Source organism: Stegodyphus dumicola, chromosome 1 (assembly GCF_044657685.1).
Source record: "Stegodyphus dumicola isolate Sdum_Otavi_A_Nest chromosome 1, ASM4465768v1".
NCBI lineage: Eukaryota > Metazoa > Arthropoda > Arachnida > Araneae > Eresidae > Stegodyphus > Stegodyphus dumicola.
In genome coordinates this window covers 5,077,403-5,097,234 of record NC_140768.1, presented here as the reverse complement: position 1 = coordinate 5,097,234, position 19,832 = coordinate 5,077,403, and the positions used below count along the sequence as shown (strand labels likewise).

Genomic DNA, 19,832 nt, shown 5'->3' with positions numbered 1-19,832 from the left:
CTCTCAGTTTGGCGATCTTATGTGGGATCGTTTTAATTGTTGCTTCGACCCTCTCCCAGTAAGAGCTGAGAATACTAAATAAGCAAAATAACTGACGTTTTGTTTTAGATGTATCCAACGCACATAACAAGCTATATAACACGTATACCAAATTCCGTTTTAACTCGGAATTTACAAGATTTACATTTTACGTGATTTGTTTCTTTCCTAAATCACGTAAAATGTAAATCTTGTAAATTGCTGAAAGAGGTCCAAAAAGAGCTCTTTTTGTACCTGATTTACTTCTCTCTAACATTGTTTAAACCGCGTTCTCTTAATGGGACTCATACACCTTAAAACCCATCTGATCTTCGAATATGTGAATGTTGCAAGAATTGGGATAACTTATTTATTTTAAAAGCAATTACATCCAATCTTTTACAGCTGACTTCATAATATAGTTGCTTTCTGAACTAGCAATCAGAAAGTTTGTGTTGCCACAAATATTTTTATAATTTAATCCGCTTTGTGACAAAGTTTTCGTCATGCATGCACAATTTAAAACATTAAACTACTGTGAACCAAAAACTCTAAGAACTTTATGTTAAATTTTTATTTTATTTGGAGTTGAGTTTATAAAATGTATTTTATTAAAAAATTCTGTAATGTTTTCGTGCATAAAATTTTTTAATATTAAAATATTCATCAGATTTTTGGTTCAGTTAGAAAATAGTGCCCATATTAAGAATTCCACCAAATTTCAAGTATGTACCATTAGCCATTTTTAAAATATAATGCGGGCAAAGTGAAGATATGACGAAAAATTTTTATCACAAAGCGGATTAAATTACAAAAATATCTGTGGCAGCACAAACTTTCTGGTTACTAGTTTCCAAAGCAGTTATATTATGTAATCATCTGTAAAAAAGTGGAAGTAATTGCTTTTAAAATAAATAAAATATCCCAATTCTTGCAACAGTCACATTTTCGAAGTTCATAAGGGACTTAAGGTGTATGAGCCCCCTTAAACTGTGAAACTACTCAGCTGCATTATCATTGAGATTTTAGTGCTTTTTCTACAAAATCGATATAAATTATTCCTTTTCTTTACCAAGATTTTAAAGGTTAAATGAAGAGCATTTAGGAATACAAGTATAAACTGGAAATGAAAGACAGCAGAAGTAGTTTAATTTGGACAAGAAATAAAAAGCAAAACTTATTTCCTTCATAATAAAGAGGTCATATCAAGCGACGAAAATTCCCATTCGAAGTATTTTGGTATTTCGTTGATGTTTAAAGTTCAAAGCATTTAAATATTTTAATAAAACGTAATAATTATTGGATAACCTTTTAATTAATCAATTTTGTTATGATAAATATTTAATTAAAAATTTTGAGCTGTTTAACCTTCGTAAAAAATATGCATATTGTATTAGAGTTTTCGCCTCTAGAACCAATATTCTAATTCTTTTTTAGGCGTGGTATGTTTATTGTGCAGTTTCTTAAAAACATATCTACCGTATAAAAAAGATTGGGATACGCATTATTTTACACAAAAGGAAATTTTTGCTGCTATTTCAATTATCTAAAGCGGACGGAACGAGAGAAATATATCTCTCAGAATATCCAGTTGCATCAAAAGTTGGACTACAGGCGATATTTATTACGATATTTTATTTACAACATTATTATAAACAATGTTAAATAATTGATATGTGATTCTTATTACTTTAATAAAAATTATCCCACTATTATGACGCAAGGTTCTCGTGTTAAACTAACTAGTTATCATGATTTTGATCTTTACTTTAACTTCTTCTTTCCGTATTCCCCACTAGATTGCAAATTAACTTTTTATGTATTTCAGCTGCATTCTTTTGGATATAGGAAGAGAGAGAGACCCTGGCACAATTGCGTAGTGTTGTTAGAATTCTGCCAGCTTTGGTTAATTACACCTGCTTTGGTGATTTCTCGCAGCCGATAGATAATTAAAATGGTAAAGTTAAAATAAGTAGAGTAAAATAAAATAAACTTTACCTTAATTTACCATAATTAAATAGTAAAGTAAGGTAAAATGGTAAAGAAAGGTTGAGCTAGCTTAAGTGTTCTCTGAGCGGTTGAACTTCTCTGTACGGTTTAGATTATTTATCATATTTATATTTTATGTGACTGCACTCATTTTACTTTACCACAAGAAGTAGTGATTATTTGCAGCGCAAAGTCGTGCTCTTTTTGCCAAAAAAAAAAAAAAAAAAAAAAAAAAAAAAGTTTGTTGTCGCAGCCATAACCATAACTATCTATCTGTCGTAAGGTTTTTGGGACTAAAGTTCCAGTTCAGACTAAGTAGAACTTTGTTTATTAATAATTCGTTTAGCTAACTATAAGTAGTAATAAATACAATGCATTTATACGACATTATAAATGCTAAGTATTATAAGCTTAGAAATGAAGAAAAAATAATTTGAAAAAGTGAAATGACATTTAAAGTTTTCAACGCAAAATTCCAAAGCTAAATTAATAGCACTTCTGGGCTAACGCCCTTTGGGCTAGAAATCTGAAATCTCTCAAATTTTACATTACGTCCTAAGGGACTATTTGAGGGTTATCTTATTTATTAAATATCATATTCTTCGCTTGTAAATCATAGAATTAAGTTCAACAGCAATATCGCAAATAATTTTTTTTTCGTACAGTGTCGCCATGACTCGCTTTGAAATCGTTGAGTTTTTTAATAAAAATTTCGTTTAAGTTTTACCAAATATGAAACAGATAATAAAACAAATTAAAGATTTGGGCTTCCAGATGCCCATATTCGGATGGAAACGTATGTTATTCAAAACTGGATGGCTCTAGGTACCGTCGTTTCATCACAATGCGAGAAAAATTCATACATTTATACAGATTCTTAATTATTTAATTTCTTTAAATATAATAAAAGACTGTAATATTTGTTGGCAACAGTTTGTAAAGTGAACCGACATTTAAAGTATTCAACGCAAAATGCCAAAACGAAATTAATAGAGCTTCTGGGCTGACGCATTTTTGAGGTATAAATTGTGCACAGAAAATAGCCACGTAAAATAAGTCTTGCAAAATAAAAGTAACAGACTGGTGTATAATTTATATAATACTTATGACTTTATGAAGGAAAGCTGACACGCGTCCACTTAGTTCCAGAAGGAAACAAATTGCTCCTTGCATTATTTAATTTACACAATGAAATAAAGTTTTGCTTTTGCCAATAAAATTTTCTTCCTTATTCAATGCAATAATAGTATACGAGCTTAGCTAAAATGGAATTATTAGATGGAAGAAATATTGTTTTTGTTTTCGAAATTGTCGGATCCGATGTAACACGTGCTGCCAGCCGATGGAGAACTTTAGTTTATTTTCAGTATTACAAAAGTTGCGCCAATGCACATAGTTTTAAGTCAGTTATTTTAACTCTGTTTCTTGATTACACATCCAATCCAGGTTGATCGCCCATGCACATGCATGGTAATTATACAGTATGTGATCTAACGCTTTTAGTTAGTTATTTTTTTAGATGGCTGTAACTAAAATTGGTTATTGTTTCAATCCTTTCTTTTATCCGCCACTTTTTCTCCCGTTAGATTCTAAAAACCCTTTGAGTGGCGCCATCTAAAAAATAACTAATTTTCTAAAAGCGGTAGATCACATACTACATGATCACTATTGTGTGGAATATGTACCATGTCAATATTCACAGTACTATTTAATGTGTATAATATGTACCAATGTGTGTAATATGTACTATGCAAACTGTAAATAATAATTAATACGTAAAGCCAACCTATGTGTTAACCTAAGCACCCAACTATACATACTTATACTAAGAATTGACCAAACAGGTGTAAAAACCCTTAAACATAAATATTAAATACCCTAAACAAAAGTATTAATCAATCTCTCAGTAAATGTAAACTGCACAATGAAATGTGTATGATATGTACCATGCAAGTATTAATTAACATTATTAATTAATAATTAAATTCTTAGAAATGTAATCTGTATTGAATACAAAAGATAAATATTGAACCTTACGGATGCAAAGAACCTTAAACATATAAGTCATATTCAATTTCCCAGTAAATGTAATGTGTAATATGAAATGTGTGAAATATGCACCATGCAATATGAATGTAAATGCACCCTGCAAGTATGAATAAGCAAGTCCGAAAAATGGTGCGGCATGTGTAATAGTCATGCAAGTCAGAGTATGGCAATATGTACCATGCAAGTCTGAATGGGTAGCGATAACCTAAGTATCTAATTATGTCATTCTAGATAAGGGCGGACGTGGTGCTCATACCAATTAACCGTAACGGTAGAGGGATGGTGCCCACGTCCTCCGTCACTCACTCACTCACTCGCTACATGATCACTCACTGTTTTATGTATAAAAATAACAAAGAATGGTTATGATGAAAATTTGTAGTAACGTATACATCGCAAGCATCCTTACACATTCCTTTATTTTAAGCCTAAAGAGGCGTTAGCCCATAAAGGCTATTACAATATTATCGAAACGGCATTTTGCGTCAAATTAATAAAAGCGCTGAATCACTTTTCAAATTGTTTCCATCAAATATTATCGCCCTGAATTATGTTTAAAGAAATTAAGTACTGATGAATCTGCATGACTGTATATATGTTTCTCGCACTGTAAAAAATCAACGGTACCTAGAGCTATCAAATTTTTAATAACGTAGTCCTCCACCCGAACACTGAAACCTGGAAGCTCAAATGTTGAATTTAGAATTGGGATAACTTATTTATTTTAAAAGCAATTACTACCAAGTTTTTACAGCTGACTACATAATATAGCTGTTCTCTGAAATAATAATCAGAAAGTTCATGTTGCCACAAATATTTTTATAATTTAATCCGCTTTGTGACAACATTTTTCGTCATGTTTCCAAATTGCGCGCACAGTTTAAAACATTCTGTTCCATAATTTAATTCCATGTTTAATAGATAGCTTTAATAACATTTGGAAACTACTGTGAACCTAAAATTCTAGAAGTTTCATGTTCAATTTTTATTTTATTTTGAGTTGAGTTTATAAAATGTATTTTATTAACAAAATTTGTAATGTTTTCGTCCATAAAATGTTTCAATATTAAAATATTCATCAGATTGTTGGTTCAGTTAGAAAATGGTGCCCATATAAAGAATTCAATCGAATTTCAAGTATGTACCTTTATCCAGTTTTAAAATATCATGCGCGCAAGGTGGAAACATGGCGAAATATTTTGTCACAAAGAGGATTAAATTACAAAAATATTTGTGGCAACACAAACTTTCTGGTTACTAGGTTTCAAAGCATCTATATTATGTAGTCAGCTATGAAAAATGGGAAGTAATTTCTTTTAAAATAAATAAAATATCCCAATTCTTGCACCAGTCACATATTCGAAGATCATGAGGGGTTTAAGGTGTGAACTTAAAACTTCATCGATTTCAAAGCGAGCAGTGGCAACAGTGTACGGAATAAAACATTTTTATCTCCAACGCGCGAGACCGTCTATCCGAAATTCTAAAGATATGTTGTTTTAAATATTTTTAACCTAAAGAGGCGTTACCCCAAATGTTCTCGAAACGTGAATGATAGAAACGTCACTTTGTTCGTAACATAAAATCTGGAAGCTTTCGAATTTTTTAAAATTATGTTTTAATTTTTCTTTCAAAGTGGCACAACAATTTTAAAGCGGTTTGCTAATTTTTAGATTTCAAACGAAACAGAAAAAGTCAAGACTGCTGAATTAGAAATTGGTTAAGCTTTGAATTTTAAAGTTACTCTATAATAAAGAATTAGCGGGATGGCAACAGTAGATGTTATTAATATTTAAAAAGTGAAGCGAAATACTTGCACGAAATTTTATATTTTTATATAAAATCATTTTAATTATTTTGAGTTTTTAATGGCAAATTCTACTTTCATATGATATACTGGAATATGAAGTTTTCATATTATATTTTTATACGTTTAATTACTTCATTAACAAACAATCAGCTTTGTGAAATAAAAAAAAATCTTCGTATTAATTATAGTAGAAAGATCTTTGGCTACGTTTCTGTCGCCCCGCCTACCTTGCATCATAAAGTGAGATATTAGTACTACACTGGCGAATATGTTTTAATTAAAATTAGGTTGTACAACCCAATGACACAGTAGACTTGACTAGAAACACTTAGCATTATATCTAGTTGTATTGTAATTTCAGCTACTTACTGAGTCAAAGATATTTTTTTATTTCGTACTATTTTAGTTTCGAACTCACTTATAGTGAGGTAAATTAAAATCTCATTTGCTTGCTTGTTTATACTGTCAGAGTCAGTTTAAGTTTTTTGCGATAACTCGCAAAATAAATTTATGGTAATGTTTGACGGACGAGTGTGTGATTTAGGTACATAGTTATTTAGAAAGCTCCTTCATAAATCTGCCTTAACAACTTATTAAGGGGACTCATACACTTTAAACCCCTTATGATCTTCGAATATGTGACTGTTGCAAGAATTGGGATATTTTATTTATTTTAAAAGCAATTACTTCCAACTTTTGACAGCTGACTACGTAATATAGCTGCTTTGGAAAGTAGTAACCAGAAAGTTTGTGTTGCCACAAATATTTTTGTAATTTAATCCTCTTTGTGACAAACTATTTCGCCATGTTTCCACCTTGCGCGCATGATATTTTAAAAATGGCTCATGGTACATACTTGAAACTGGATGGAATTCTTTAGATGGGCATTACTTTCTAACTGAATCAACAATCTGATGAATATTTTAATATTGAAAAATTATATGGACGAAAACATTAAAAATTTTGTTAATAAAATAAATTTTATAAACTCAACTCGAAATAAAATAAAAATTTAACATGAAATTTTTAGAATTTTAGGTTCGCAGTAGTTTCCGAATGTTATGAAAGCTATATATTAAATATGGAATTAAATTGTGAAACAGAATGTTTTAAACTGTGCGCGCAAGTTGGGAACGTGACGAAAAATGTTGTCACAAATCGGATTAAATTATAAAAATATTTGTGGCAACACAAACTTTCTGATCACTATTTCAGAAAGCAGCTATATTATGTAGTCAGCTGTAAAAAGTTGGAAGTAATTGCTTTTAAAATAAATAAGTTATCCCAATTCTTGCAACAGTCACCTATTCGAACATCTTATCTGTTTTAAGGTGTATGAGTCCCCTTAAGCGGTTTCAAAAGACAGTTACGAATCAGAGATATAAGTGAATTTAGGATGAAAGCATTGAAGATGTAGAGAAATTAGGTTATTTCAAAGCAGGAGAAATAAAAATTGAGCAATGTCCTCGTCGGGACTGGAACCACGGACTTCGCGAATACGCGTCAAGCTTGCTGACCACTACACCATGAAGGCAGGCTAAGAAGGGGGGAGAAATACCTTACAAAGTAAACTAAAAATACATTTAATACTAAAGAAAAAGGGGATGAAAAGAGTTTTAGCTGTAAGAATGCAGTTGTTACCTCTTCGTGAAAGGATGACTAATTTCGGCAAAGCACTTAAGTAATTTCTACTTCAATTAATACTTGATTAACCCTTTGTTGCATACAAATAATCTAGAGAATTAAGACACAATAACACGCCGAATAAATACTAATTCAGAAGTCAAACAACAAAAATCAGTGTTTTGTAAATATAACGCTGATTTTTGTTGTTTGACTTCTGAATTAATCTAGAGAAGTTAAACGAAAATGTTTGCATTTTTTCTACTTAAAATAACCTTAGTAATAATAAAAAAATAATTTTATTCAAATTTCGTTTTAAATAATTGCTACAGTTTGTTCACTACAGTCGACAGCATGCATATACGTACATGCATACAAATCTCTTCCCGACGATTGACGGTCATTGCATTTGAAATCATTTCCTGCCTCATTTGCAGCGATCATTACCATCTTCTAAATGGTAAATCTACAACTGACATGCACATACAGATAACCCCAAAATACCTTCATTTCGTCGATTGTGATTGAATTCCTTTTGCTACGAATTTGTAACCTGTACCTATTGGATTCAAAATGTCAAATGTTCTAGAAATTCCTTGCCAAACATAAACATTTCCAGTGGTGTTTTGGCTTCATAAGCAGTACATTTGGGTTTCAATTCAATCTTTTCGGTAGATCTTTATCGACCCAGTCCACAATTTTCTCAAACTGACATTTAAAATAAAATGTCTAAATTGACTAATTATGAATAAAAAATGGCAGTATAAGAAAATGTAAGCAATATTATATAACGTTTACAATGAGAAATTGTACTAACTTGAAAACAGAAGTAGCAGCCATTTTCCAAATAGCAATGCTTCACTTAGTGATGCTATACAGTCATCTATGATCGACAGTTGAAAGTTCTAATAATATAATATAAACACAGGAATGGAATCTGTTAAGAAGAATAAACAAATTTAAATTTTTGTCTACTAGAGTGGACATGATACAACAAAGGGTTAAAAAACACTAATTATTTTAAATATACATAATTTTGAACATATTTGCATAGAATTAGAAAAAAAAATTGTGGTTTTATCTATAAATCTTCCGTTTAGCAAGGAGAGTCATCATTAGGTTAATTGGAAGCAGAAAAGATGAAAAATATGCAACCCCTTCGCCGGGAATCGAACCACAGACCTCTGGAATACCGGCCCAGCGTGCTACTGTTACACCATGAAGGCACGCTAGGGAAGTGGGAGAAATACCTTATATACTCCCCTTTCTAAAGGGCGACTAAGATATTTAGGGGACCTAGTCACCAAATCCTTGGGGCGGAGAATCATCATCCACAACCCTTTTAGTTCGGGCGCCACTTCTAGAGTCATTAAGTTAATTGGAAACAGAAAAGATGAAAAATATGCAACAGCCTTCGCCGGGAATCGAACCACGGAATTCGATAATAGTTTACTTTGTAAGGTATTTCTCCCCATTCTTAGCATGCCTTCATGGTGTAGTGGTCAGCAAGCTTGACGCGTATTCGAGAAGTCCGTGATTCCAGTCCCGACGAGGGCATTGCTCATTTTTTATTTCTCCTGCTTTGAAATAACCTAATTTCTCTACATCTTCAATGCTTTCATCCTAAATTCACTTATATGTCTGATTCGTATCTGTCTTTGGAAACCGCTTAAGAAACTTGAGAAGTATGCATTCGTAATTTTAGGCAAGCTTCAAATATCAATGCGCATAGGTTTTACAGGAAAATTTTTGTCATTTCGAAGACGCTATATAAAGATCGATCTTCGAACAGGAGTAAATATATATTACACATATTTTGGTTTATAAAAGTACCAGAACAGGTTTTCTACTCGAGGAAGATACATACCATTTCTTTCAACATTCACAATTAATAATTTTACAGTAATGTCCATGGAATGTAGGATTGAATTTTGCCTGGTTTTAAACTTTGCATTGACGTGTTTCATCCCATGCAGCAAAGACTTTTGCCTTTAATACCGTATATTGCCTTTAAATGTGTAATTTGGCTTTTAAGAAGTAATCGCTGCTCCGATATATTCTTAAGGTGGGTTTAATAATTAAACTATGAATTGAAAATAAAAATATATTCCTGTTTTATTTTAAGTTTGATGCTAACTCATTATTTCGAAATTTTTCAGTGTTAAATACTGCATATCGAATTTCAAACGTATTTTACAACGTAAAGTACATTACACTTATCGTATAATAATTTAATATTATACACAACTTTCTTAGTAATCTTTGATCTAACCTACGTTAATTTCTTTCCAATTTATTTTGAAAATTATGTCTTAAATTCCAGTAAATATTAAGAAATGCTTATAAAATTAGTGATTAAGAGAGAGTGCAGCAGGAAATTAAAGACTTTTTTTTTGTATTTTTATAGAGGCAACAGATCTGCCTAAGCATCCTCTGGTTAGAAGACTATTAAAGTGGCTAGAACTTGGCGACAAAGCGCATTTTTCTTGGCAACCCTAGAGCACCTTTCCAGGGATTCGCGGACTTCCTCTCTCATCCGCACGGCGGCGGAACCCGAAAAGGCTGCACCGGTTGCTATCGAAACTAACTGCTCGCGACGCCTTAAACAGCCTCCACCACCATCACAATTGTAAGCGGGGGGAAGGACCGAAACCCCCAGTGTAGAAACTTCGGCAGACACCCAGCGAAACACCACCATTTGTCGCTCGAACGAGAAGTGGCTGCGCAAAATTCCTTTCGTCTGCGAGAGCGAGGTAAAGAAAGGAAGGAAAAAAATCTTCAAAACCGTCACCATCTTTGGAAGAGGTGTTGCGCATGCGCAACCGCTGTCGCAGGATGATGCCAAGAAATATTATGTAGTCGGCCCCAGCGGTGCGAATACTTTCAGGTTTGGAACTATTATTTCTCCCTTATAATTATCCCCATATGTGAAATCACAATTCTTCGACCAGTCGATATTTAGCAGACTCAGCCTAGGCATGTTTTCGATATTTTTCTTCACCTAATTTAATACCCTCATTCATTACGCACATTCCTCCGACACTCCCAACGAACCCCATAAAATTTACCATCGGAACAACCAGCTAAGTGGTAAGTATATAATTATTTTACATAAAGCTCTAACTGCAGTTCTGTTTAACTATCGTTTTCCCTGCTGCTTGTTCCAAAGTTAAAATTTACTTACTTTTTGGTTAACTATTACGCATTTTTGGATCGATAGTAGAATATATGATACTTAAAGTTAGTATGTAATTTTAATATACTATTTTGTTAATTTAAATATATTTTCTGATGAAAAACGTTTCTTAGGATTAAAGCTAATTTATTTATTCCTTATTTCAAAAAGTCAAGATTTATGATACGGAAAATTGAGTTAGTTATCGTGCTTTGAGTTCGGATATTACGAAGTCAAATTTGTTAGAATTAATCGCGATATCCTTTTAAAAAAATTCAAATCATATGCAGTATTACAATATACATATATAAAACTATCTATGATACCTGATATAATAAATCTACTTTCAGAAAACCATTTTAGAACGGTGTCTCGGTCACCGTCAGAGAATATTCGATATTTTTCCACTGTTCTGCCTTTAGTAAACGTCTCTACTAATGACTTCTTTCAGGAAACTAAAAAAGCACCGACGATTGAAGAATATCTCTTATAATACAACAGAGAAGCCTCCTTAAACTGATATTTGAAATCTAGTAATTGTCCCTGAAAATTATGGACCAAATATCGGAGATGTGGGTAAAACAAATTCGGTGCTGTACGTGCCCAAATAAATCTCGTACTGAAAATAATATTAATCGTGTCGTTCTGTTTAAAAATGTGTTTTCCGTTATCGAGTGAATCGTATAAATAATCGATAAATTTAAACTGAGAGTTAGTTGTGGTAAACATAACAGAATTTTACACGTTTTATACATTGTATCAGTTTACATATAGAATCTTTTTCTAATTAATTGAATGTTGTATTTGCTGTATTAGGTATTTACTAACTTTGGTGTAAAATGAACTATTTTTTTAATGTTTGTATGTTACGATTCGAAGTTACTATTTCGTCCGTGAAACTTCAGACTACATGTTAGATGGATGTGCAGAAAATAGTATTTGCAAAACACTTAATAAGTGATCTCCTTTCTCTTTCTTGTACCGTGCTCATGCAAGAAAGGTACTGCCCCGTAAATTAGGTAAGAAATATATCGAAAACATGTCTAGTGAAAATCAAGAAGAGAAGTTTTGAGATTTGGACATTATTTTGCACTGTATTTTGAACCAAACTGCACCTCAGGCTTCAACCCAAACTTGTATAAGTGTCAATACATACGAAAAAAAAAAATCCATTACGTGAAAGCAGCGAAAGAAGACAATAGCTCTGACTGAAAAATATTTTTAATACGGTCTTATAGAGACTTTTTTTGTTCTGACTAAATACAGCAGTTTCGACCTGTTATTTTTTGGAGACTATACTCCTTCGGAGAAATGTAGATTAGGAGAGACGAGGCGAGAATCTCGGAAGTCATTTCAGTTTTTATTCAAATCTTCCCTTTGGAATACTCATTATAGCTTAAGATAAAACTAACTAAAAAATACAATTAGTGCAGCTCTATTGTTGAACGTTCTGCTTAGCATACTTCTGTCATTCAAGTGGTATCCCATTTGGTGAAAAACGTTAAGGATTCGAATAATAGTGAAAGGAATTATTGAAAACTAAAAGGAATTTTTTATTCGGTGTCATTCAGGAAAACTTTTGAGTGTTAAGAAATTTAGAATGGTTTAGATATCTAAGCAAAACAGAAAATAGAGTTAATTCAGCACTGTACTCAACTTGGTTTAGAGAAAAGCAAAAAATTAAGTCTTAAGAGAAATTTAAAAATAATAATTCTCAAATGTAATTTAATTGAACATAGTCTTAAAAGATTTTGCGAGAAGGACAATAATTAAATTTCGGCTTCTAACATCCCGTCACTTGGACCTGAATTCGTTTTAAAACAACTTCATTAGGATACGTTTTTTTCGCGTATAGCTAGAACCACGTACAGAAATCAACTAAGAAAAGGGAAGATTTGATATTTTTTTTTCTCGATCTCGCTTCACCAAATAGCAAACCCAAAGGGCAGAATCTAAGGTCACAAATATTATTCGAGACTGCAACCCGGCATACAAGGAGCGAATGTTGCAGCCTAAAGGGGGAAGAGGAAAGGCGAATCGAAGAACACGTCTTGCAGAACAACCAGAAACTCTATGAAGATTCGGAACGGCAGAAATTGCTCAGATTACTATTCTCAAGGACTGAATCAATAACGCTCTTGCTTCGAGGAATCAACAAGACGGACAGACAACTCTATCCGATGTCTCACTCCTGAAGTTAGCGAGAGTTTTCCATGGAGGAGACGACAGTGACCAACGGAGATGGGGGCGACGGGGCGGCCAACGGGACTTTGCCCTTGGATCCCCACGAAGAATGCATGAAAGAGCGCAAATGGTGGTGTTTCCTTCTGTCGAGCGTGTTCACATTCATGGCGGGACTCTTCATCATCCTGATATGGCGAGCATTTGCTTTTCTCTGTTGCCGGAACAAGGAGAAGGCGGCCGGGGCAGCTGGGGTGAAAGTGGCCAAGGCAGCGGCGGATCCTAGCGGCAAAGGCGGCGCGGCGGCCGGTGGAAATGAAATAGGATTTATGACCGAAGCTAAAGACTGGGCCGGGGAACTCATCTCTGGCCAATCGACCACAGGAAGGATATTGGTAAGTCCATTTCATTCACATTTTCTTCATCTCTTTCAATCTAAAGTTATTTCTAAATTTGTATTTGAAAATATCCATGACATAACAAAATGCTCCTCTTAAGGGGACTCGTATACCTTAAAACACACAAGATCTTCGAATATGTGACTGTTTCAAGAATTCGAATAACTTATTTATTTTAATAGCAATTACTTCCCACTTTTTACAGCTGACTGCATAATACAGCTACTTTCTGAAATAGTAATCAGAAAGTTTGTGTTGCCACAAATATTTTTATTATTTAATCAGCTTTGATACAAACATTTTTGTCAAGTTTCCACCTTGCTCGCACTGTTTAAAACATTCTGTTGCATAATTTAATTCCATATTTAATATATAGCTTTTATAACATTTGGAAACTACTGTGAATCAAAAATTCTAAGAATTTCATGTTAAATTTTTATTTTATTTGAAATTGAGTTCATAAAATGTATTTTATTAAAAAAAATCTGTAACGTTTTCGTGCATAAAATTTTTAATATTAAAATATTCATCAGATTTTGGGTTCAGTTTGAAAATAGTGCCCGTATAAAGAAATCCATCCAATTTCAAGTATGCGCCATTAGCCATTTTTAAAATATTATGCGCGCAAGGTGGAAACGTGACGAAAAATTTTGTCACAAAGCTGATTAAATTACAAAAATATTTGTGGCCACAGAAACTTTCTGGTTACTAGTTCCTAAAGCAGCTATATTATGTAGTCAGCTGTAAAACGTTGGAAGTAATTGCTTTTAAAATAAATAAGTTATCGCAATTCTTGGTATAGTCACATATTCGAAGATCATAATGGGGTTTAAGGTGTATGAGCCCCCTTAAAGACCCATTACAAATCATTAGTAAAAATGTAAAACGTGCTTTACTACATTTAGAACATGAATTGGAGGTGATATAGCTCAGATAACCCGTGAGGACTCTATGAGGGATGACGCCATGTCAGAAAATGGCATTGCATCAAAGGAGTCGTTATCCAAGAGTGCTGTTACAAAACTGTTTGGAGCGAATTTCATAGAAATTTCAAAGACCAAATTTCAAAGCTTTGGTTTGGTTTATTAGATTACGGAAAAGCACTCGAGGGCTATCTGCCTTAAGGGAGTGATGCTTTCGTGGAGGACTTTTTAACCTAATTTCAAAGAAAAATTCATAATTTTCTTCTCCGTCATTGACAAGAAAAAAAAATTTTCCTCCTTTTTTGAGCCGGAAAGTCTTGTGATGATTGTCATGTAATATTAGATTGTCATGACTTTTAGAAGGTACGCTATAATTTCGAGATACCGATCTTTCTAAAAGGGTAATGTTTCTAAAAGATGATGTAGAACTATTTTAGACTATTCTCTTTAAATAATGGAATATAAGTCTTTCATGTGGCTGTCAAAGGTCTCATACACAGGGGACCAAAAATTCCTTAAAAGGGTAATGTTTCTAAAGGATAATGTAGAGTTATCTTAGACTATTCTCTTTAAATAATGGAATATCATAAGTCTTTCATGTGGCTGTCAAAGGTCTCATGCAGAGGGGACCATAAAAATCCTTAAAAGGGTAATGTTTTTAAAGGATAATGTAGAGTTAGCTTAGACTATTCACTTTAAATAGTGGAATATCATAAGTCTTTCATGTGGCTGTCAAAGATCTCATGCAGAAGGGACCATAAAAATCCTTAAAAGGATAATGTTTAAAGGGTAATGTAGAGTTATCTTAGACTATTCTCTTTAAATAATAGAATATCATAAGTCTTTCATGCGGCTGTCAAAAGTCTCATACACAGGGGACCAAAAAAAAAAAAAAATCCTTAAAAGCGTAATGTTTCTAAAGGATAATGTAGAGTTATCTTAAACTATTCTCTTTAAATAATAAAATATAAGTCTTTCATGTGGCTGTCAAAGATCTCATGCAAAAAATCTATAAAAGGGTAATGTTTCTAAAGGATAATGTAGAGTTATCTTAGACTATTCTCTTTAAATAATGGAATATCATAAGTCTTTCATGTGGCTGTCAAAGGTCTCATGCAGAGGGGACCATAAAAATCCTTAAAAGGGTAATGTTTTTAAAGGATAATGTAGAGTTAGCTTAGACTATTCACTTTAAATAGTGGAATATCATAAGTCTTTCATGTGGCTGTCAAAGATCTCATGCAGAAGGGACCATAAAAATCCTTAAAAGGATAATGTTTAAAGGGTAATGTAGAGTTATCTTAGACTATTCTCTTTAAATAATAGAATATCATAAGTCTTTCATGCGGCTGTCAAAAGTCTCATACACAGGGGACCAAAAAAAAAATCCTTAAAAGCGTAATGTTTCTAAAGGATAATGTAGAGTTATCTTAAACTATTCTCTTTAAATAATAAAATATAAGTCTTTCATGTGGCTGTCAAAAATCTCATGCAAAAAAATCCTTAAAAGGGTAATGTTTCTAAAGGATAATGTAGAGTTATCTTAGACTATTCTCTTTAAATAGTGAAATATCAGAAGTCTTTCATGTGGCTGTCAAAGATCTCATGCAGAGGGGACCATAAAAATCCTTAAAAGGGTAATGTTTTTAAAGGATAATGTAGAGTTATCTTAGACTATTCTCTATAAATAATGGAGTATAAGTCTGTAATGTGGCTGTCAAAGGTCTCATGCAGAGGGGACCAAAAAATCCTTAAAAGGGTAATGTTTCTAAAGGATAATGTAGAGTAGACTATTCTCTTTAAATAATGGAATATAAGTCTTTCATGTGGCTGTCAAAGATCTCATGCAGAGGGGAACAAAAAATTCTTAAAAGAGTAATGTTTCTAAAGGATAACTTTACGTTTTCTAAGATAACTCTACATTATCCTTTAGAAACATTACCCTTTTAAGTCTTTCATGTGGCTGTCAAAGGTCGCATGCACAGGGGACAAAAAAATCCTTAAAAGGGTAATGTTTCTAAAGGATAATGTAGAGTTATCTTAGACTATTCTCTTTAAATAATGGAATACAAGTCTTTCATGTGGCTGTCAAAGGTCGCATGCACAGGGGATAAAAAATCCTTAAAAGGGTAATGTTTCTAAAGGATAATGTAGAGTTATCTTAGACTATTCTCTTTAAATAGTGAAATATCAGAAGTCTTTCATGTGGCTGTCAAAGATCTCATGCAGAGGGGACCATAAAAATCCTTAAAAGGGTAATGTTTTTAAAGGATAATGTAGAGTTATCTTAGACTATTCTCTATAAATAATAGAACAGCGGTTCTCAACCTTTTGACTAATGCGAACCATCTAAACAAAAACTGAAAAACTTAAGTGCCACCAGTACATTTTACAATGATTATTTTTCAATTCCTCAAATATAAAAAAAAATGTATATATATATATATATACATTGCTATTGCACAACCTGTTGGCTAAAATATGCACACATAAAAATATTTGATTAAAAATTGGTTACCATTTTAATTATCAAAATTTAAGTTATAATAATTTAAATCTAAAATTTAGTGTAAAATTTGGGCCTGTTTAAGAGAGAGATCAGTTTCTTTATGACTGATCTTATTTCATTTGGTTTTAACCGTAAATTAGGATCCATTTTTAATTTTGTTCTGTATTTATTTTTCGAATACATCATGGAAGAAAATCCTTGTTCACACAAATAGATTTTGCATAAAGGCAATAAAAATTTAATACCTTGATTTGAAATGCTTTTAAATTGTTTTCTTCGGTTCAGCCAAACGTTGTAGAGACATTAGGATTTTTGAAAGCAGGCAAGATGGAAAATGACAATCGGCTTCCCCGGGAATCGAACCACGGACTTCTGGAATACCAACCCAGCGTGCAGAACAACTACACCACGAAGACACGCTAGGAAGGCGGGAGAAATACCTTATAACGTTAACAAGTCTGCCACTTTTGAAATCTTCAATTGGAGTTCGAACACAGCAAATTTCTATCAATTGTTCTTTTTTTTCACCATATTTTTCAATTTAATAGTTAAAAATATTTGTGTTTCTTTAAGTACCCTCTATTGTTCTCTTGCGTACCACCGATTGAGAAATGCTGTAATAGAATATCATAAGTCTTTTCTGTGGATGTCAAAGTTTTATGAAGAGAGTACATTAGAAGGGTAATGTTTCTAAAGGTAACGTAGTATTATCTTAGAATATTCACTATGGACAACGCGCAGCAAAGAAACTGATGTCTAAGAAAGATCTGTTTTAATTTAGCAAAACGTATGAGGCTTATCTGTCGAAGAAGTGGCTGTCAAAGTCACATGTAGAGAGGACTCTAAAAATCCTTATCTGTTGAATGATGAAGGAAATCGTCAACTGTAAGAAAAGTTTCGCTTCAAAATGCTGAAATGAGAAGGTGTGTGGTGTATTCAATTAATGCAAAGCACACTAGGGCTATCTTCCTAAGTGGTGTGTGTGTGTTATTATGGCAAAGCCTCGAGGGCTATCTGCCTAAGGGGAGGGATGCCTTCGTGGAGGACTAAGGGAAACTGGCTCGTATACACGTTACACACGGGGAAAACCACGAAAACGCCCATGCAGCCAGCCCGCTCGCGGGATTCGAACCTTGGACCGTACTACCAGTGTTCAGCGACTTTACCGCTCGGCCGCTGGTGGGCCATCTGCCTAAGTGGAGGGATGCCTTCGTGGAGGACTTTCTAAGGGAAACTGGTTCGTGTACACGTTATACACGTTACACATGGGGAAAACCATGAAATGAGAAGGAGCTTGGTACTAGGTTATGAGTATCAGGCTTTGTGGGGTGTATTCTGTTTTTTCGTCACTTTCCTGGGAAATGGTACAGCATGACCAGATTATTTCTAACCCAAAATATGCAATAAGGATGTACATGTGAGTATTGCAAATTAAAAACGATGGTTAACTCTCTAAACGCAATATATGATGAAACTGTTATGTCAAATGGATTATATTTGAGTTTTCTAGTATGATAACTAATAACTACAGCTTATATATCCAACTCATTTAAGAGGGCTCATACACCTTAAACCCCTTATGATCTTCGAATATGTGACTGCTGCAAGAATTGTGATACTTTATTTATTTGAAAAGCAGTTACTTCCAACTTTTTACAGCTCACTACATCATATAGCTGCTTTGGTAACTAGTGACCAGAAAGTTTGTGTTGCCATAAATAATTTTGTAATTTAATCGTCTTTGTGACAAAATATTTCGCCATGTTTCCACCTTGCGCGCATGATATTTTAAAAATGGCTAATGTTACGTACTTGAAATTTGATGGAATTTTTTATATGGGCACTATTTTCTAACTGTACCAAAAACCTGACGAATATTTTAATATTGAAAATTGTATGCACCAAAACATTACACATTTTTTTTTAATGAAATACATTTTACAAACTCAACTCCAAATAAAATAAAAATTTATCATGAAATTCCTAGGATTTTTGGTTCACAGTAGTTTCCAAATGTTATTAAAACTATATATTGAATATGGAATTAAATTATGCAACAGATTTTATTAAACTGTGCGCGCCAGGTGGAAACATGACGAAAAATCTTGTCACAAATCGGATTAAATTATAAAATTATTTGTGGCAACACAAAATTTTCTGATTACTATTTCAGAAAGCAGCTATATTATGGAGTCAGCTGTAAAAAGTTGGAAGTAATTGCTTTTAAAATAAATAAGTTATCCCAATTCTTGCAACTGTCACATATTCGATGATCTTATGGATTTTTAAGGTGTACGAGTCCCTTAAAATTTTATTTTAAGTGTTGAAATTTATTATTATTGTGTCTTTTGTATAAAAACTTATGGCATAAATATCAAAGAATGCTTATCTTACTGTCTGTGTTTTTCCTATCTGTCTTGCACCATTAATATTTAGTTAAAAATTAACATTAAGATTTTTATGTTTGAACTTTCCGAAATGTTAAATTCTCGGTTGAATGAATTCCTCATTTATCTTGAGCTGCGCAATTTTTTGTTGGCGTGTTTTGTAACAGACCGTTGCCAATAAAATTTCGGTAAAACGACGGTCCATACTCCATTTTGGTATTGAGTGCCTTTCTATTAAGGAAAAGTTCTATCAAATTTGAAACATGTCCTTATATCTAAACTTACGACTCCGATCTAATGCGAGCAGTAATAGGCAGTATTTACTAGGGGAACATTTACAAAGTCACTTGAAAAGTACTTTATAACCAATTACTAGCAACCCTATGTTTCCTGGCTTCCTGTTGATAACGGAAGTTATCAGAAAATATATACTTATAGAAATTGCACTTACAATTACACTTACTATATACACTTATATATACTTATAATATAAATTCTTCCTCATAAAATATTTATTATACTTATAAAACTTATATATACCTATATATACTTATATATACCTACATATGCTTATAATATACTTATATAAATTCTTCCTCATAAAATACTTATTATACTTATAAAACTTATATATACCTATATATGCTTATAATATATAAATTCTTCATAAAATACTTATATATAGATACATTATAAGTATATATAAGGTAAGTTATAAGTATATTATACTAAGTATATTATATTATTTATAAATATATTATACTAAATAT

The 19,832-nt window shown here is 32.6% G+C and overlaps 1 protein-coding gene across 1 annotated transcript in view; it reads left to right on the top strand.

Moving 5' to 3' along the window:
* The first annotated feature begins 10,021 nt into the window (after positions 1-10,021).
* The window catches only part of LOC118194290 (calcium-activated potassium channel slowpoke-like), a 240,720-nt gene continuing 230,909 nt past the window's right edge, over positions 10,022-19,832 (top strand). Inside the window, exon 1 of the mRNA XM_035365509.2 lies at positions 10,022-13,240. Coding sequence (XP_035221400.1) covers positions 12,878-13,240 — 363 coding nt within the window. The 5' untranslated portion in view covers positions 10,022-12,877. The remainder of the gene's footprint in view (positions 13,241-19,832) is intronic.